At 43.5% G+C, this 18,008-nt stretch overlaps 1 protein-coding gene across 1 annotated transcript in view; it reads right to left on the minus strand.

Annotated features, from left to right (window-relative positions):
* LOC115086185 overlaps positions 1 to 18,008 on the minus strand; it is a 211,837-nt gene that overhangs the window by 184,295 nt on the left and 9,534 nt on the right. Inside the window, exons 2-3 of the mRNA XM_029592678.1 lie at positions 13,280 to 13,532; positions 11,875 to 12,038 (exon numbers count right to left, since the gene is read on the minus strand). Coding sequence (XP_029448538.1) covers positions 11,875 to 12,038; positions 13,280 to 13,532 — 417 coding nt within the window. The remainder of the gene's footprint in view (positions 1 to 11,874; positions 12,039 to 13,279; positions 13,533 to 18,008) is intronic.

Raw genomic sequence — 18,008 nt, forward strand, 5'->3', positions numbered from 1 at the left:
TCTGAGGAGCGGATAGCCAGAGATGAGGAGAGGGTGCCCGAGGAGCGGGTACATGGGACGTCTACGCCAAGGACGCAGAAGTTGGAATGAAGGGTCCTCTGAGAGCGAGGCAGATTCAGCAATGAGGGAACTCGTTGCCAAGTCATAGGTAGGCAGGGCCAGCCGGCTTAAATGTCGAGGGGGAATGACTCATCCGGAGGGGACACCCCTGAGGTTCCCGCCATGACATGCTTAAGACTGGTCCGTGCGCGCACGTGCCTAAGGGATTCCGAAGGCAAGATGGCAGTCGGTCGCGTCCGTGCTGTCCAGGAAGGCCTGGGAGTGGTAGACAGGCCTGCGATAGCTGGTGAAGGCCACAAGTCTTCCCCACGGAGTTAAAGAGGTGAGCAACAGAGTCTGCGACCGATGGGCGTAACAGTATGTGGCTATTCAGCAGCATAGCCATGCAACTGAAGATCCTTGTAACTTAGCCGGCTAGGCTTTCATTATCTACCCCAGTATTTTTAAACAATGTCCAGATCTCACTCAAACTTTTATCTTTGCAACTGTTACTTTTAGTTTTTTTCTAATTTCCTCATTCTATCATAGTCTCTCTTTTTAAAGTTGTATGCTAGTGCAGTTGCCTTACTCAGTATCCTCTTTCCAGTATTTATGTCAAATTTCATTGTATTATGATTGCTTTTACTTAGAGACCCCACTACAATAACCTCGCTCCAGGTTGTGCATTCCACTGAGGACTAGATCTAATGTAACTGCCCCTCTTGTCAGTTCTAGGACCAGCTGCTCCAAGAAGCAATCATTTATGGCATCTAGAAACTTCACCTCTTTAGAATGTCTTAATGAGACATTGGCACAATCAGTACTGTGATAATTTAAATTTTCCCATTATTTAATGTTTTGCCAAATATATTTGCTTTTCTAATTCCAGCTAGCAGTTCACAGTTTCTTTCTTAATCTTGGTTAGGTGGCTGGTAGTATGCCGACTGCTATACCCTTATCCATCATATATGGAATTTCTCTCCATAAGGATTCCACTGTGTATTTTGTTTCCTGCAGAACTGCTTTTATGCTTGACTCTAAGCCATTCTTTATGTATAGTGCCACCCTTCTTCCAATTTGATCTGCTCTGTTACATCAATATAATTTATATTCTGCTTTCAAAGTGTTACTCTTATGCCATGTCTCTGAAATACCTATAATGCCTATATCCTTGTATAATGTTCCTCCTCTTAATCCCAATCCTGGCCCCCAAGACAACTTTCACCCCTTTGGTTCATATCAGACCATAAACCCCACCAATTGTATCACTATTAGGGATGTGAATCGTTTTTTGACGATTTAAAATATCGTCCGATATATTTTAAATAGTCAAAAATCGTTAGAGTCGATATTTAATAGGAATTCCCCTGATTTATCGTCAAAAATCATAAGTCGGGGGAAGGGGGAGAGGAAGGGGGAGGGCGGGAAAACCGGCACACTAAAACATCCCTAAAACCCACCCCGACCCTTTAAAATAAATCCCCCACCCTCCAGAACCCCCCCCCCAAAATGTCTTAAATTACCTGGGGTCCAGTGGGGGGGTCCTGTTGTGATCTTCCACTCTCGGGCCACGGGTGCGTTGATAGAAAAATGGCGCCGGCGCTACCTTTGCCCTGTCATATGACAGGGCAAAGGTAGCGCCGGCGCCATTTTGGTTCCTATCCCCTGACGTCACGAGCATAGGAGATCGCTCCCAGACCCCCGCTGGACCCCCAGGGACTTTTGGCCAGCTTGGGGGTCCTCCTGACCCCCACAAGACTTGCCAAAAGTCCAGCGGGGGTCCGGGAACGACCTCCTGCACTCGAATCGTGTTGCCGTACGGCCGGCGCCATTTTGCCATACGGCAATATGGCCATATTGCCGTATGGCAATATGGCCATACGCTCGTGACGTCAGGGGATAGGAACCAAAATGGCACCGGCGCTACCTTTGCCCTGTCATAAAATACGCATGGCGACATGATTGGGCCTTTGCCCAGTTCCCTTCCAGTCCACTCCAATGAATACCCCCAGATATTTAAATTTGTTGTTGTCATTTAATTGGATGCTTTGGTTTCAAAGATTGTTCCAGCTTAGGTTGACAAGAAACATTTAAAATCTCAGAGTTATCCCAATTAATTTCAAATCCCAAAGCCCTGCTAAAATCACTCATCTCTCCAACCACAGCCTCCAAAGACTTCTCTGGGTCAGTCAAGGTAAATAACACATCAACTGCAAACAATGACAATTTGTAAGTAGCCTTCCCTATACCAAAACCCACAACTTTGGAATTGTCTCTGATCCGTATTGTGAAGCGCTTAATGAATGAAATTCCCAAAGTCTCTTTTGCCCTGTATGTTTGTCTTTATGAGACTGTAAGCTCAATTGAAAAGCGGCTGTCTCTTCTATGTTTTTTATTAGCAAACATTCTACATTTTTTTCCAGGATTACATTACTTATTATGGCAGCAGCATCTTCAGACTCTGCATGCATGGAGAGACACTCTGCACCCCAAAAACAATGAAAAGCAACCAGGCTTCTGGTGCTGCTCCAGTGTTTCCGTTGAGTGTGATGGGCAGCAGACATTTCCTCCACCATCCCTTAGTTTCTAAGCATGCCAAGGCAAAACATGACCACAGGATATGTGTTTTATTGCCAGGACATTTGACAAACACAAATTGGGGGGAAAAAAACCTCATAGGAAGTCTATTTTTTTATTCTCAAGAATAAGAGGTATCAGTTGATGTGGCCACAAAGTCCACACACTTTTGTGGAGAGTTCTCCAGAATCCCTTGCAATATATGTAAGCAACAGCTCTAGAAACACATTCAGATTATGTCAACACACTGGAATAGCCTACAGAGAACTGGAAGTGCCTAAATAATATAAATGGAGGAATTTACAGTCCATGATTTATGTGAGGCAGTCAGAAAATTGTGCCATGCTCAGTCCATCAGCGGGAACGTTGCTCGGTTGCCCCAGATCATATAAATGTAGCAGAATCCACGGTTGCACTACTACTAAACCCTGGGAAAGTCCTATTTTCAAGCTAGAACAGTGCAGGTCAGTAAGGGGGAGGAGATCATTCAAATGTAGTCCCTCCCTTTTAGGTGTCTAGAATGGACGTCCCCTTAAGGTTTTTAAGCAGCTCCATAGAGCAAGTCTGTGAGCAATTCTTTATGGTTTTTGTGAAATTAGGAAGTATCTGAGGAGCTTAATCTGAGTTGTATTTTTCAGGCCCAGTTAGGGGAATCAGGCTAACCCAGCCTGTGGAATCTGACCAGGGTCGGGAGAGTTTCCTTCCCCAGTCTACTCACTAGCTGGTGGGAATATCCCACTGGGTATATTTTCAGGCTTTTTACAATTTTCTTGGTAGGAGGTCTGGTGAAACCCTGTGCACCATCTGGATTCAGGGATTGGGGAACCCTGTTTTTGGGGCTGCTCAAGTTAGGGAAGACCTACCCCTCTACACCTCAAAAAGGAAGAGGAGCTGGTGACCCAGTGCCAGGATGCTATGGTGGAAATTTGATTTACAAGGAAAGAGACTTTGTTTTGAAGCTCAGGCAGAAGGGTTTGGCTGTGCCTTCCTACCTGAAGGGAACATCAGGAGTTGCTGTTGCAGAAGGATTCTTCCCATCGAGTATCAAAGTACAAGGAAACAAAACCAAGGGACTTAACAAAACCATGAGTAAGAAATTTTCTGTCATCTCTAAGGACACCCACCCGGAGTCTTCACCCCTGGGGAGAGAGAGGGACTTGTAAACTTTCTGTGCCAAGACTGTTTTGTCCATTTTTATCCAGGGTCAGAGGGGAATCCCTGCTACACAACCAAAGTGGGTACCTTTCTCACCCAGGGCCTGCACTCCTCCATTCCCTGGAAAGTGGGGATACGCTAGGTCCTTGTCAGGGCCAGTGGAAGCACTAGGCGAACTAGGCCTGGGCCTAGGGCGCTGGGTATTAGGGGGCGCCTCAAACAGTGGTATCCCGAGGGGAGCCAATGCCCCCGGCTGCAGGGAGACTCATGCGGCTGCCAGTGGACCTCATCCCACTGGCGGCTGAGCAGCGACACATAGCAGGCAGATCGGCAGGGCCGTGGTGGAGCTCACATCACCATGGCCCAAAGAAAAACATTGTGTTTAAATGTGCAAGTGCTCCTCCTCCTTCCTGCCTGCGTGGCCCCAGAAGAAAATGTTGCCGGAGCCGCGCGGGCAGGAAGGAGGAGGAGCATCAGCCGTGTGCTGTGCTGTGTGCCGGATACACACAGCAAGAAGATCAGCAGGGCCATGGTGGAGCATGGCCCGAAGAAAAAATTGCGTCTAAACATGCAGGTGCTCCTCCTCCTTCCTGCCCGCGCAGCCCCGGAAAAAACGTTGCTGGAGCCGCGCGGGCAGGAAGTAGGAGAAGGAGCATCAGGGCGTGCAGAAGAGGAGCAGCGCTTACGGGCCGCCGCGAATCCCAAGTCACAGCGGCCCGAGAAGAGAAAGAGGCCTGGTAGCAGGGCTGCTGCAGAGCCCATCCTGCGGCGACCCGCGAAGAGGAGGCCCAGAGGTGAGAGAGAGGCTGAGGGTCTGTAGAGTGTATATATGTGCGTGTATGAGATGAGTGGAGAGATTGTATGTGAGAGTGAGTTGAGAGACTGTGTGTGGGAGTAAGGGCCTAAAAGTTTGCAGAGACAGCATTTGAGAGCCTCTGTGTATGTGAGAGAGACAGCATGTGACAGTGAAAGCCTGTGCTTGAGCAAGACAGCATATGGAGTGAGAGAGAGCCCGTGTGAGTCAGACAGCATGTGCAAGAGAGAGACTGTGAGTTTAAATGATTGTATGAGAGAGAGCATGTGATAGTGAGAGCCTGTGAGTGTGTGTGTGTGTGTGTGTGTGTGTGTGAGAGAGAGAGAGAAAGCATGTGAGAATGAGAACCTGACTGTGTGTTTGAGGGAAGAAGATGGAGAGAAAAGAAATAGAAAAAAAGACAATATAAAAGGAATTGGCAAAAAAAATAAGAACGGGAAGGTGGAAAAAAAAAGCCTGTGACCAACCGATTAGAAAACTAAGATCAGACAGCAAAGGTAAAAAAAAAAATACTTTTTAGTGATTGGCACATGTAATCTTTGGGAATGTGCAAGAGTAGCACTTTCTCTATGCGGATCTCACAATGTACAAGATCAGCATGGAGGAAGTGGAAGCCCACGGGGCCTGCACAGAGGAGGCAGCAGAATGGCCTTCAGTGTCAGTAGAAGCAATTGGCGCCTCCCCAATAGCCATGCAGCAGCAGTGACAGTGGCAGCAGAGGAATGAGAGAGGCTCCGATGTTACTGGCTAAAGAAAGAGAGGGGGGTCTGCCTTCAGTGTGTGCATGTGTATGAATGGGACTCTGCCTGGGGGTGTATGTGTGTGAATGCATGGGTGCCTGCCTGGGGGTCTGTGTGTGTGAGAATGAATGTGTGCATGCCTGGGGGATGAGGAGGGAGTGGTGTGAAAATGAATGGGAGCCTGCCTGGGGGTCAGTGTGTGTGTGTGTGTGTGTGTGTGAGAATGATTGAGAGTTTGCCTGGGTGTGTGTGTTTGTGTGTATGTGAGGGAGCCAGTGAGTGTGAGAGCATGAGTGTGTATGAGAAAATCCAGAGGAGTAAGAGTTTGTGTGTGTGGGGGGGGTGTGTGGAGGGGGAGAGAGTGTCTTAGAGCCTGAGAGTGTGTCAGTGTCTGTGAGAGCGAGAGGTTCTCATTCTCACATGCTTTCTCTCTCTCACTCTCACACACACACACACACACATACACACAGGCTCTCACTGTCACATGCTCTCTCTCATACAATCATTTAAACACACAGTCTCTCTCTTGCACATGCTGTCTGACAGTGTATGTGTGAGAGAGAATGGACATGTGAGTATGTGTGAGAGAGAGAGGATAACCTCCTAATCCTCGACAATATCAGGGTGACTGGAAATCAAGAGCTCCCACAGAAGGGGACAGCCGGGACTTTTTAAAATCCTTATTAGTTTTAATTATTGGATGTTATTTGATATATGTGCTGTTTTGAAATATTTTATTGGTGTTTGGGAAATTGTAAAAAATGTATATGATTTTAATTAATAGAAATTCTATTTATCAGTAGTTTTAAAATATTATTTTATTAGTATGGTTTTACTATTATAACTGATGCTATATGTTTTTTGATTTTATTTGTTTTATGAGGAATGGTGATTCTGTTTTTCTATTGTTCATACATGGAGTCTGGCTTCTTGGAGTTTCCATTTCAGTTTTTGCCTAATCTGTGCTCCTTTATTTTGTATTCTGTATTTGGTGAGAATCTATCTCTGCTCTGTGTGTGTGACCGTGATGAGAGATCCTGCTAGCATATAGTGTCGGTATAGGGATCTATAGCAATCGGGTTTGTTTTGTTTCCTCAGTAGGTGGTGTATTGGTATTCTAGGACCCAGTGTAATATTTACCCTTGCTTTTTCACAGGTATGTTGTTTAGGTTCTTGGTGTTATTACTGTTACGTTATGATGGGATTGCAGTATAGATTTTGAATGTCTTTTTTGTGGGGTTTTGTGTTAGTTCACAATGTGCTGGCAGTGGAAGGTGTTTGTGCTGCTGTTACTGTGAGATGACACCAGAATTTGAAAATATCTTTTAGTATGATGAGCTGTAAGGGAAACATCCAAGCTCCATTGTTTGGGGGAATTTCAGTGGATGCACAGAGTTACAGAACTGGAGGTGCAGGATTTATATTGACATTCTGTCCCTTCCTATATATTCCAGACTTCACTCTCATAGCCACATAGAATTAGTTGAATGAGGCTATCAAATAATTTTTTAGTAGTTTTACTAGGTGTGAAACTGGCCAGCTTTTTAAAATTAAACAGAAGACCCTTTGGACTTTTTTATTAACAGTTTTTTTTTATAACCAATTTTAAAGCAGGATCCATGCTATAGAGGTGGGTGTGATGAAGAAATGTCATTTTGGCTCCCCCCCAAAAAAAAAATTCTTCTGTCTAGAGATGCCACTGATTTTCTGTGATCTTAAGCTTAGTACAAGAAGGATTACGGGGGGGATGCTGGAGAGGCACACAAATGCATTAGCCCCCGGGCGCCGGAGACCCTTGGTGCGCCACTGGGTGCGAATTATATGGGGCCGCAAGTAGCGGCAAAGAGGAGTGGAGATTTGGCGGGCCGCGAGCAGTGCCCAACCTGCTCGCGACCCAGAAAACCACACAGTCAGTGGGCGTGATCGAGAAAGATGTAGGAGTTGGGGCCGAGACCGGGGGGTGGAGGGCGCAAGGGAGAAGGCTCGCCTAGGGCGTCTAATCCCCTTGCACCGGCCCTGGTCCTTGTCAGTGAGACTTCTGCACAGATGGAGAGAAAGAACTGTAAATTAAATGGCTTAACAATGAGGCTGAGAACTGAATCATTTGTGCCATATCCAACTGCTTTTCTTCAAGTAAACTTTATTTTTTACACCACCACAGAGTCTAGAGTGGTTTGTTCTGGCATAGATAGCCCTCAGTGGAACTTTACTATTGTGTATCTCTCGCAAGGATATACAGACCCGCAACACACCCTTAGCACGCGGGGCCCTGCACCCAAGAAATAATAAAATTATTTTATAGCCCCACCAAAGCATAGGCTGTTCCTGGAAGTGGGGGTAACATTAAGCGCTCTTCATGGAGCACTGCATCACTAACTTTGCCCTCAAAGGGAAGTCCAAAAGTGTGGAGACAATCAGATGAGCCCTTACTTATGTTTGCGTTTCTGCACATCAGACATTCCTTTAAATAAGCTCACAATCTCTTTTATTCCATATTTCTTCTATTTATATCCTTATGTACATACAAGATCAGTTTTATACACATCAAGACACATCTTCATCATCAACTAATTCTGATGCTTTTTTAGATATTCTTATCTTTTTTTTTCTTTATACTTTTCCTTTGCCTTCTTACAATATGAAGATATATTTTCACTGAAGAAGCTCATAGTAAGAAAAAGGTAAAAACTTGGATCTTTGCTAATGATCCTTTGCTTGTCCCAGCTGTTGTGGCTTGATTCAGGATGCTTTATGAATATGTAGTGGGTTACAGAATTTCCTCTTTTCTGTTTTCAAATTTTGGATGGAATTTCTATATGCTGGTGATGGATGGTAATGAGTAATGTGTAGCATTTTTAAAAAATGTCTCATTTTTTTGAACAGGGAATGTGGAATAGAAATATTAATCAATAAATGCATAAATATTATCTTTCTCCACTCCAGTCAGTCTCTTCTCTTTCCCTAGAGTGCATTCAGAACTGGAGTCAATGTCCCCTGTGTTGGGAAGCGCTAGGGAGTGGTTCCATTTCTGGGGAGAAAGTGTGCCCTTAGGCCACGGCTCGACCCCAGAGGAACTCTGAAGAAGCGCCGAGGCAGGCAAGATGTGTCCGAGCATGGGCGGACAGGCTGAAAACCAGGGGCCCTGACCTCTGCTGACACTGAATGCACCAGAAGAGACCAAACAATGTAATGCTGGTCTCTGGGATAGCCCTCCGGCCACTCGATAGCTCTTTTGCACCCACCATATGGGAATGGCAGGTGCGATGGGACGGACAAAGGTCGAGGACAGGTGATGGTACTGGAACAAGAACAAGACATGGGTACTTGGAGACTTGGACGAGATGTAGGTGCTTGGAGACTTGGACGAGTCAAGACACTAGGAGGTTAGACGAGGATTCAGGATACTCAGATATAGACAAGGATTCAGGATACTCAGAGGCTTGGGCAAGGACTCAGGATACGGATACTAGTACGGGATGAGTACTGCACTGCAGCGCGCCCTACACAGCCACCCATGGCTGGTCACGGACCATGCTGAAGCGGAGCAGGTTCTGGTTTGAGTCTAGGGCATGGACAGAAGCAGGCACAAGGTACTCCAAAGACCACAAACGGGATCCAAGACTCGGAACTCGGCATTAAAAACAGAAGCCTTCCATAGGCTTGCGCTGCAGACATGAAGGTAGGCCTTGTGCCATGAAGCGCCCTACACAGCCCCCCATGGGCTGGTCACGGACCACGACAGAGGCACACCAGGAAAGATGAGCATGTAGGGAACCTGGAGCAGGACAAAGAGCTGGAGAGGAGGACATCAGGATCAGGGCTTGATCATGGGACATCAGGAACATCTGGAGACAGGAACATCTGGAGAGAACACGGGATCTCCAACAAAGAACAAAGGGCCTTGAAGAAGCAATGGGCCTCAGAAGCCTCCTGGATCGATAAGCTGGAACAATGGAGAATCCAGGAGCAGACTGGCTCCTTGCGAAGGCAACAAGGGACTAAGAAGGAGCCCTTTTTATAGAGCTGGAGAGAAGACGCCCTGGAAATGTCATCAGGTGGGGCTGCGGGGCTTTTCCCGCTGTAGGCCCTTTAAATGTCAGAGAGAAATGCAGCCATGTGCCTAGAGGAAGGGGGATAGCCGCGAAGATCAAGCAGAGGCGACACTAGGCCACAAAATGAGGCCCTGACATCAGCAGCTCCATGCTGCGGAAGAAAAGCAGGTCAGCAGCGGCTCCCTGCCACAAGAAGACATGGTGGCAGCGGCTCTGCCCACCGCAAAAGACATGCGGTTGCAATCGGGCTGTGAGTCAAGGTGTCGGCGGCGGCCTCTGGGCCGAATGAGGGATGGTGGAAGCGGCAGCCTCCGGCCGTGGAAGGTGACAAGCTGTTGTGGGCCTAACTGCAGGCAGCATTGTAACACCCTGTGCTACAGTTATTCCACAACTAAAGAGCATATTGCTCTGTAAAACATAAATGAATCTTTATTATGTCTACATTTAAAATTTCTACAAACTATGCTAATACGATGGCCCTGGACCTCAACAACCTTGAAACCATGCCAAATATCAGTGGACCTTTTCGTTTTCTACCTCTTAACATGCTCACTAACTATCAGACCATTTTAGGCATCTTTATCTCAAAAGCAACAAAAGGAGATGGAGATATTAAAGTCTCTGGTGGAAGGATTCATTTTTCATTCAGAATAGTCTTCACTTATTTTACCTGAAGAGAGAAGATGAAAAGGGTAGAGAAATACAAGACAGAATCTCTGAAAAGGTGAAATGTTGGCCGCAAAATATATAGGAATTGTCGAACTTGGAAAAGGCATGCTTCTGTAGCCTTCAGGAACAACAGGTTGAGTTGATAACTGTAATCAGCATTATTCAGGACCAACAGTTTCAACATAATGCATTACTGTGATTGATGCATAAAAATGAGACTCAAATGACATCCTTGTATGTCACAAACATTCACAAAATTTGCAATAGAGAGGCCATCTATTAGCTCATTAACCTATAAAAGGAAATCCAGCCTGTATCAGGGATTCAGACTGCCACACCTCATTTAGGGATTGAGCCAGAAGAACTCCTAATAATGAGTGGTGCTCCTTCTCAGCTTCCTCTCTCTCTCCACATCTGTCAACATGTGTCCACTAGCCCACATTTTTAAGTACTTGCTGAGGAAAGACTTGGATGCTCTAGCAGAAGCTCTGATGGGCCTTGGTGTGGAAGGAACAGGCAATCTATGCCATAATACTCTCAAAACAATATTTATGATTATCCCTCATTTCCCAACTATCCTTTCCCTTTCTCTTCTAATGCTTTCTGTTGCATGTACAATGTGCTAGTCTAAATATATAAAGCAAATTGGTCTACTAAAATAGGTGTTTTAAATCAGTATATGAATTATTATAGTACATTCTGGGATATAAAATATCTTTAAATCAAAATCCATTTTCAATATGCAGAGAAATCCCATGACCTGTGCAGACTAGATAGAGAAAAGTAGATCCAGCAGTGATGCTGAGTTGAAAAATGTTATTTTTAGTCAATGATTATCCCTGGAAGAACAAAGAATCCTAACTTTCAAACCTATTTGATGATGTACTGGAATTGCACGCATTAAATGGATGTCAGAGATTTATGAATTGTGCAGTGGGTTGGTGCATGGATTATGAAATACAAAATACATGTTTATGTTTCAGTACAGCAAATATTGCAAGTCAATGAAAGCGCATACTTTCCTACCTATTTTATAAACATATACATGCATATTTTACCCATGAAAAAAATATAATATGCATGCATATAAACCCTGATTTTTACATGAAGGCAGGTTTATTTTCAAGTATGTACGTATATCATTTTGAAAATATTTACTTGCATGTACTTGAAATCTCCAGTTTGTTGATACCTCACCAGTTCACCCGTCCATTTCCATTTCACCTAGACCTTCTAGTACTTATCCTGAACTTCCCCCCCAGTTCACCCAGACATCCCATCCACAATTTCAGACAAAAGACATGTCTGATTTTGCTTGTGTTAGTCAAATAGCATATGTAAAATTATACAAATAAGTATCTCTGATGAGTGGCGGTATATAAAAAACTTTAAATAAATAAATAAATAAAATAAAATAAATATGTGTAAATAAATATCTTATTAAATACTAACTTCCATGCATACCTCTTGACCATGGCTGGAATGCTCCTAGGCTGCCCCTTTTTTTGTGCCAGTAAGTAGGTGCGTGAAACAAAAAAATGCACATACTTTTAATGTTTATAAAATAGCATATATGGATTACATGCTACCTATAATCCCTTTGAAAATGCACTCATTAGTTTCAATAGTATAACCCTTTTTTTCGTACAACACTTGAAAATAGAATACTCCTGCCATAGTGTAATTTACTGGATTATCTCCCCCCCCCCCCTTCTCCCCCAGCGGAGGAACAAATGTTATTATGATTAAAACAGTTCTTAGATTAATCACATGACAACAATATTCACAAGATCCCTTAGATTTGGAATCACTGAGAATGCTTTCTTACCTAAGCAAATAGACATATAGTGTAGAAAATGAAATGATGGTTATAACAGTGTAAAGCAGCATTGTGATCAATATACCCGGGATTCCTGATTGCTGTGTTCTGTAAAACAGCCAGTAGAGCTTTGCTGCATCAGCAATTGGATTATCTGCACTGTAGCTAAGTCGCTGAAATGGAATAAAGAAAGAAATGAACAGGAATAGGAACATAAGAACGTTTTTACTCATAAGTGCAAGCTTACACACATATATAATATATTTATTTATTTATTTAGCTTGAAATTAGCCCATGCATTTATTTGGTGGGTTGCAGGATGATTAATCTTTCACAATCCTTTGGAATGTAAAATTTAAAAAAAGAGTGGTTATGATTGGACTTTTTCTACTGTAACACCTGCCAACTAGAAATTGTAAGTCAAGGTCTTTTCTGAAGTCTAGTAGCATATGTAGTCTGAAGTGCAGAAACAGGTTAAATAGAGATATGAAATTTGCATTTGATTTAAAAAAAATACATTATGATACAAATATGAAGATCCTTATTCTATTTAACGATAGCTGACACGAGAGATGTTATATCAATAATTTTCCAAACTTTCATTTGGGATCCATTTACAATTTGTCTATTACCGTGGCTTTACCCACATGAATGCTTCTGAAAATTGTTCCCTTTAGGCATGTAGTTTTTGCTAATTTTCAAAAAGAAACTATCCAAATAGTTTTTTTGTTTTTTTTGTTTTTTTAAATAAAAACTGGCATAATTAAAAGCAATAAAAGTGTGGGCATGCTTTAAAACTATGTTTTTTATTTGAAAATTGATCCCATTGTATACCTTGGCTTTAGAAAAAATATACCACTATTTAGAATATGTAAGGCATTCAACATGTACCTTTAAATAACAATAATAAAAATATTGTATGTAAACAGGACAAAACATTAAAGGGTAGATTTTCAAAGGTGCACATGTGCATCCCGGCTTTCCCCAGTTCCCTCCCAGTCCTCTCCAATTAAAGAGCGGACTAGGAAGAAACTTCCCTACCCCCTACCCTAAACTCCCTTCCCCTTCCCCTCTCCTCCCCAACCCCTAAATTCTACCTTTTTGCTTTTTTTTGTTGTTTTCCAACTTATTTCAGGGCTCAACCTGAAGTAAGTTGCACGCGCCGGCAGCTGGCCAGTGGGTGACTGGGTGTCACTCTGTGACAGCGATCAATGTCGCTGCCCCCTGGCCCACCCCTTCAAAGCGGCCCAGCACTTATGCGTCTACCTGGGTTTATGCACGTGGCTGGGCTCCTTTGAAAAGGCGCCTGGCACAAGCAAGACCCGGCCAAACCCCAGGATTTACATAAGCAGCCCTTTGAAAATCTACCACTAAATGCCTAAGATTCATGTTTAAGTTATTTCACATGACTTACCCCCAGGAATGCATCCATTAAAAATATTGCCAATGGGTCTAGTACTGTCCAGAGACCTAAAGCAATGATAAACTTTGACAGCAAAGGAGGATATGAGTCAAACATTAGTTGATAGCCCCATCTGCTCAAAACCATAAGAAGCATCACTGCATTCAAGGCTAGAGGTCCTATCAAAACCATGGCCAACTCTTCCCTGGTATGTAGCAAAGAATTCTGGTAGCACAGGTCCACAGTATGAGGAAACAGCTGGAATCTAAAGATAAAAACAAGCATGTTACACTAAAGAATTATTAAAATTTCAGTTTGCTGTTTAACACATTTATCTACTTACCTATCTGTTGCAGTATCTAGATTAATTTTCATGCAATTGAGAAAATCAATTTATCTATTTATTTGTATTAATTAGGATACCCATGATCTGGACCGATTTATAGCCAATTAATATAGGCACTCGGAGCCCCCCCTCCCCCAATTTGCTACCACAAGCATTCAAATAAAAATAATTACCAGACACTGGTTGGGAAGCAAGAATGCCAAAACTTTATTTATACACTATGCGTCTGATATACAAACTGTGTTCAGTGCTATTTAGCTGAAGAAGCATGACTTTTGTGATTAAAAGTTACATGCACAAAAAGTAGGTGTATATACTGGGCAGATCAGGGGTAGAGTGAATTAGCAATATAACATAAGTAGCTAGATACTGATATTCAGAGTTAGCTGCATAAGTTTACATCTAAGTTTAGATGCCCCATAGAGCATGTCTAAACTTAGCAAGGTAGACTTATCCGGTGAAGTGCACACATATACGCATATATTCAGTGGCTTTGCCAGCCGCTGAATATACAACATAACTTAGCTGGAGTTGTTCTAACCAGCTAACAAGGTCATTTACCAAATTGCTCTAAGGCATTTTTGCATGCGTTAAGCCCCTTTAACACATGCGAAAATGCCTTAACACCTGTGAAAGCACCATAACGCATGGTGTGATGCAAATCAGAAAAAAGGGAGGAGTTTGGGAGAGAGAGAGAGAGACTAACCATAATGCCTTCATCCTTGGTAGGTATTTATATCTCTATATGAGGCCCACTTAGTAACTCAAGGTGAGGTTTAGGTAATAGTGTAGGGTAGGGATGTGAATCGTTTTTTGACGATTTAAAAAAATCGTCCGATATTTTTTAAATCATCAAAAATCGTTAGGGTGCGCGATACAATAGAAATTCCCCCGGTTTATCGTGAAAAATCGTTATGGGTTAGTGTCCACTAATGGGAGTTATTTGGGGGGAGGGCGGGAAAACTGGCACACTAAAACACCCCCTAAACCCACCCTGACCCTTTAAAACTAAACCCTTACCTTCCCCCACCCTCCCGAACCCCCCCAAAACTTTTTACGAGTACCTGGTGGTCCAGTGGAAGCCCCGGAACCGATCTCCTGCTCTCGGGCCATTGGCGCCATTTTGGCTGCCACTAATAAAAATGGCGCAAATGGCCCGATAAAAAAACCCCACCCACCCTTTAAAAATTACCCCTTTGCTTCCCCCACCCTCCCGAACCCCCCCAAAACCATTTTAAAATTACCTGGTGGTCCAGTGGGGGTGCGGGGAGCGATCTCCTGCTCTCGGGCCATCGGCTGCCACTAATAAAAATGGTGCCGATGGCCTTTTGCCCTTACCATCTGACAGGGTATCTGTGCCATTGGCCGGCCCCTGTCACATGGTAGGCGCACTGGATGGCTGGCTCCATCTTTAAAAATAGCGCCAACCATCTTTAAAATGGCCAGCGCCATTTTTAAAGATGGCGCCGGACATCCAGTGCTCCTACCATATGACAGGGGCCGGCCAATGGCACAGATACCCTGTCACATGGTAAGGGCAAAGGGCCATCGGCGCCATTTTTATTAGCGCAGCCGATGGCCTGAGAGTGGGAGATCGCTCCCCGCACCCCCACTGGACCACCAGGTAATTTTAAAACAGTTTTGGGGGGTTCGGGAAGCAAAGGGGTCATTTTTAAAGGGTCGGGGTGGGGTTTTTGTTTATCGGCTCGGGCGCAGCCGATAAACAAAAAACCAATCGTGCCGGACTATAAAAATTGTAAGATTTGAATCGGAATCGGAACCGGAACCGAACCGATTCTGGTTCTGATTCACATCTCTAGTGTAGGGGTTAGGGTTCACTTTGACATTCAAAATGAGATGTACGAACAGAACAGTGCTCCCTTGTGAAGATTTGATGACCTTCGAAGTGAGGAAACTCACCCAAAGATGACATTTGTGCAATGTTCTCTCAACCTAGCTTAATGGACTCTCTACCTCACTCCGAAGGTCATCAAATCTTCACAAGAGAGCACTGTTCTGTTTGTACGTCTCATTTTGAATGTCAAAGAGGCCCCTAACCTACAGGGACTTTTCTTTTCGTATGCGATAGCTAAATCAGGATGGAGTCTGCACCAGAAGGGGAGAAGTCGGGGCAGACTCCATGATGACTTCGCTAAAAAGGTAGGACACCTTATCACTGCCAGTAGTACACCCAATAGCGCCACCTTTCATGGTGGTGCTATTGGGTGCAAAAGCCGGCAGCAATAGCACTACGGAGGTGTGATAGCTGCTGGCTTTCACAGACCCACCCCATTACCACCAGATTCTCTAAGGTCTGCAACCTTAGAAAATCCAGGCCTAAGTTACTTACGCAGCCAGCTTTGAATATCTACCCCAATGTATCCGAGCCAAAGATCATTGCCCGAAGGGCTAGGGCAAGGGTATTAAGCACCCTAGGTGAAACTTATAGTCTAGTGTCCCCATTTCCTGCCAAGTGCTCCCTGAATTTCCCACACACAATTAAAAATTATGCAGTTATAATAAAAGATTTTACATGGAAAAGGACATTGAGATAAAAATATACTTACGACATGCATATTAAATTTACATGCACTGTTATGATGCTAAGCAGAAAATCCTTGCAAAATATAATCTCCAACACCTTCAAAATCCAAGTTTCTATGTATTTTTTGTGATTATTTGATATAACAAAACTTTTAATTGCAAAAATGATACTCAACCAGATAGAAAAAATTCAAAAAAGTTCAACACCAAAAAAATATATATATATGGACAAAATGGCAGCTTTCATATCTTTAAACATTACCACCTGGTAATGATTTTAACTTTTTTTAATCATCAACCGCATAACCTCCATCCAAAAACGCTGATGTGCTTAGCGTGTATAACATTTATAGCTTTCAATATTTTTGTCTTTTTTATAAGCACTTAAAAAGTGTGCACATAATTTTAAAACTTGTGAATTAAATTTTTATAAACATCTTGTCATGAGAGTTATAATTGTTAGCAACATTGTAGGCATTCAACAGTTCAAAGCATTATATTCAACTCAAAAAAGCTTACTGGCCTCCCAACAAGGCCACATTTTAGACAAAATGTCTTTCCTCGGGGGATGTCATAAGAACATAAGAACATGCCATACTGGGTCAGACCAAGGGTCCATCAAGCCCAGCATCCTGTTTCCAAGATTGGCCAATCCAGGCCATAAGAACCTGGCAAGTACCCAAAAACTAAGTCTATCCCATGCTATTGTTGCTAATAATAGCAGTGGCTATTCTCTAAGTCAACTTACTTAATAGCAGGTAATGGACTTCTCCTCCAAGAACTTATCCAATCCTTTTTTAAACACAGATACACTAATTGCACTAACCACATCCTCTGGCAACAAATTCCAGAGTTTAATTGCGTGAAAAGTGAAAAAGAACTTTCTCCGATTAGTTTTAAATGTGCCACATGCTAACTTCATGGAGTGCCCCCTAGTCTTTCTATTATCCAAAAGAGTAAATAACTGATTCACATCTACCCGTTCTAGACCTCTCATGATTTTAAACACCTCTATCATATCCTCCCCTCAGCTGTCTCTTCTCCAAGCTGAAAAATCCTAACCTCTTTAGTCTTTCCTCATAGTGGAGCTGTTCCATTCCCCTTATCATTTTGGTTGCCCTTCTCTGTACTTAATATAGTCAATATGCAAACACTCTCCCAAACTACACCATGGCTTTCTCTTTTCTTCAACAGATGCCATATTGCTTTTAAATATCTGTTATATATTCCATTCAGGTAACTACAACCCAACCAATCAGAGACATGATGAACTAAAAGAACCAATCATCAAGGAGGAAACCTTCAGACAATGAATTACAAAAAATCAGAGTGATCATTGATAAAACTTTCTCCCTCATCTCAGCAAGATGCACCTGCCACACAGAAATGACAGCAAGCAACCCATGCTGTAATGACAGAAATGGTCAGTTTGGATTAGAGATGTGAATCGTGTCCTCGATCATCTTAACGATCAATTTCGGCTGGGAGGGGGAGGGAATCGTATTGTTGCCGTTTGGGTGTGTAAAGTATCGTGAAAATCGTTAAAATTGTGAGCCAGCACACTAAAACCCCCTAAAACCCACCCCCGACCCTTTAAATTAAATCCCCCACCCTCCCGAACCCCCCCCCAAATGCCTTAAATTACCTGGGGGTCCAGCGGCACACTAAAACCCCCTAAAACCCACCCCAACCCTTTAAATTAAATCCCCCACCCCCAAATGCCTTAAATTACCTGGGGGTCCGTAGCCTTAAATTACTTCCGTAGCGGCGGTCCGTAGCTAAATCGGGGGAAGGGGAGAGCAGGAAAAGCGGCACACTAAGTCCTGTGGTCTTCAGCCGGCGACCATTTTG

The sequence above is a fragment of the Rhinatrema bivittatum genome, chromosome 2 (assembly GCF_901001135.1).
Source record: "Rhinatrema bivittatum chromosome 2, aRhiBiv1.1, whole genome shotgun sequence".
NCBI classification, from domain to species: Eukaryota; Metazoa; Chordata; class Amphibia; order Gymnophiona; family Rhinatrematidae; genus Rhinatrema; species Rhinatrema bivittatum.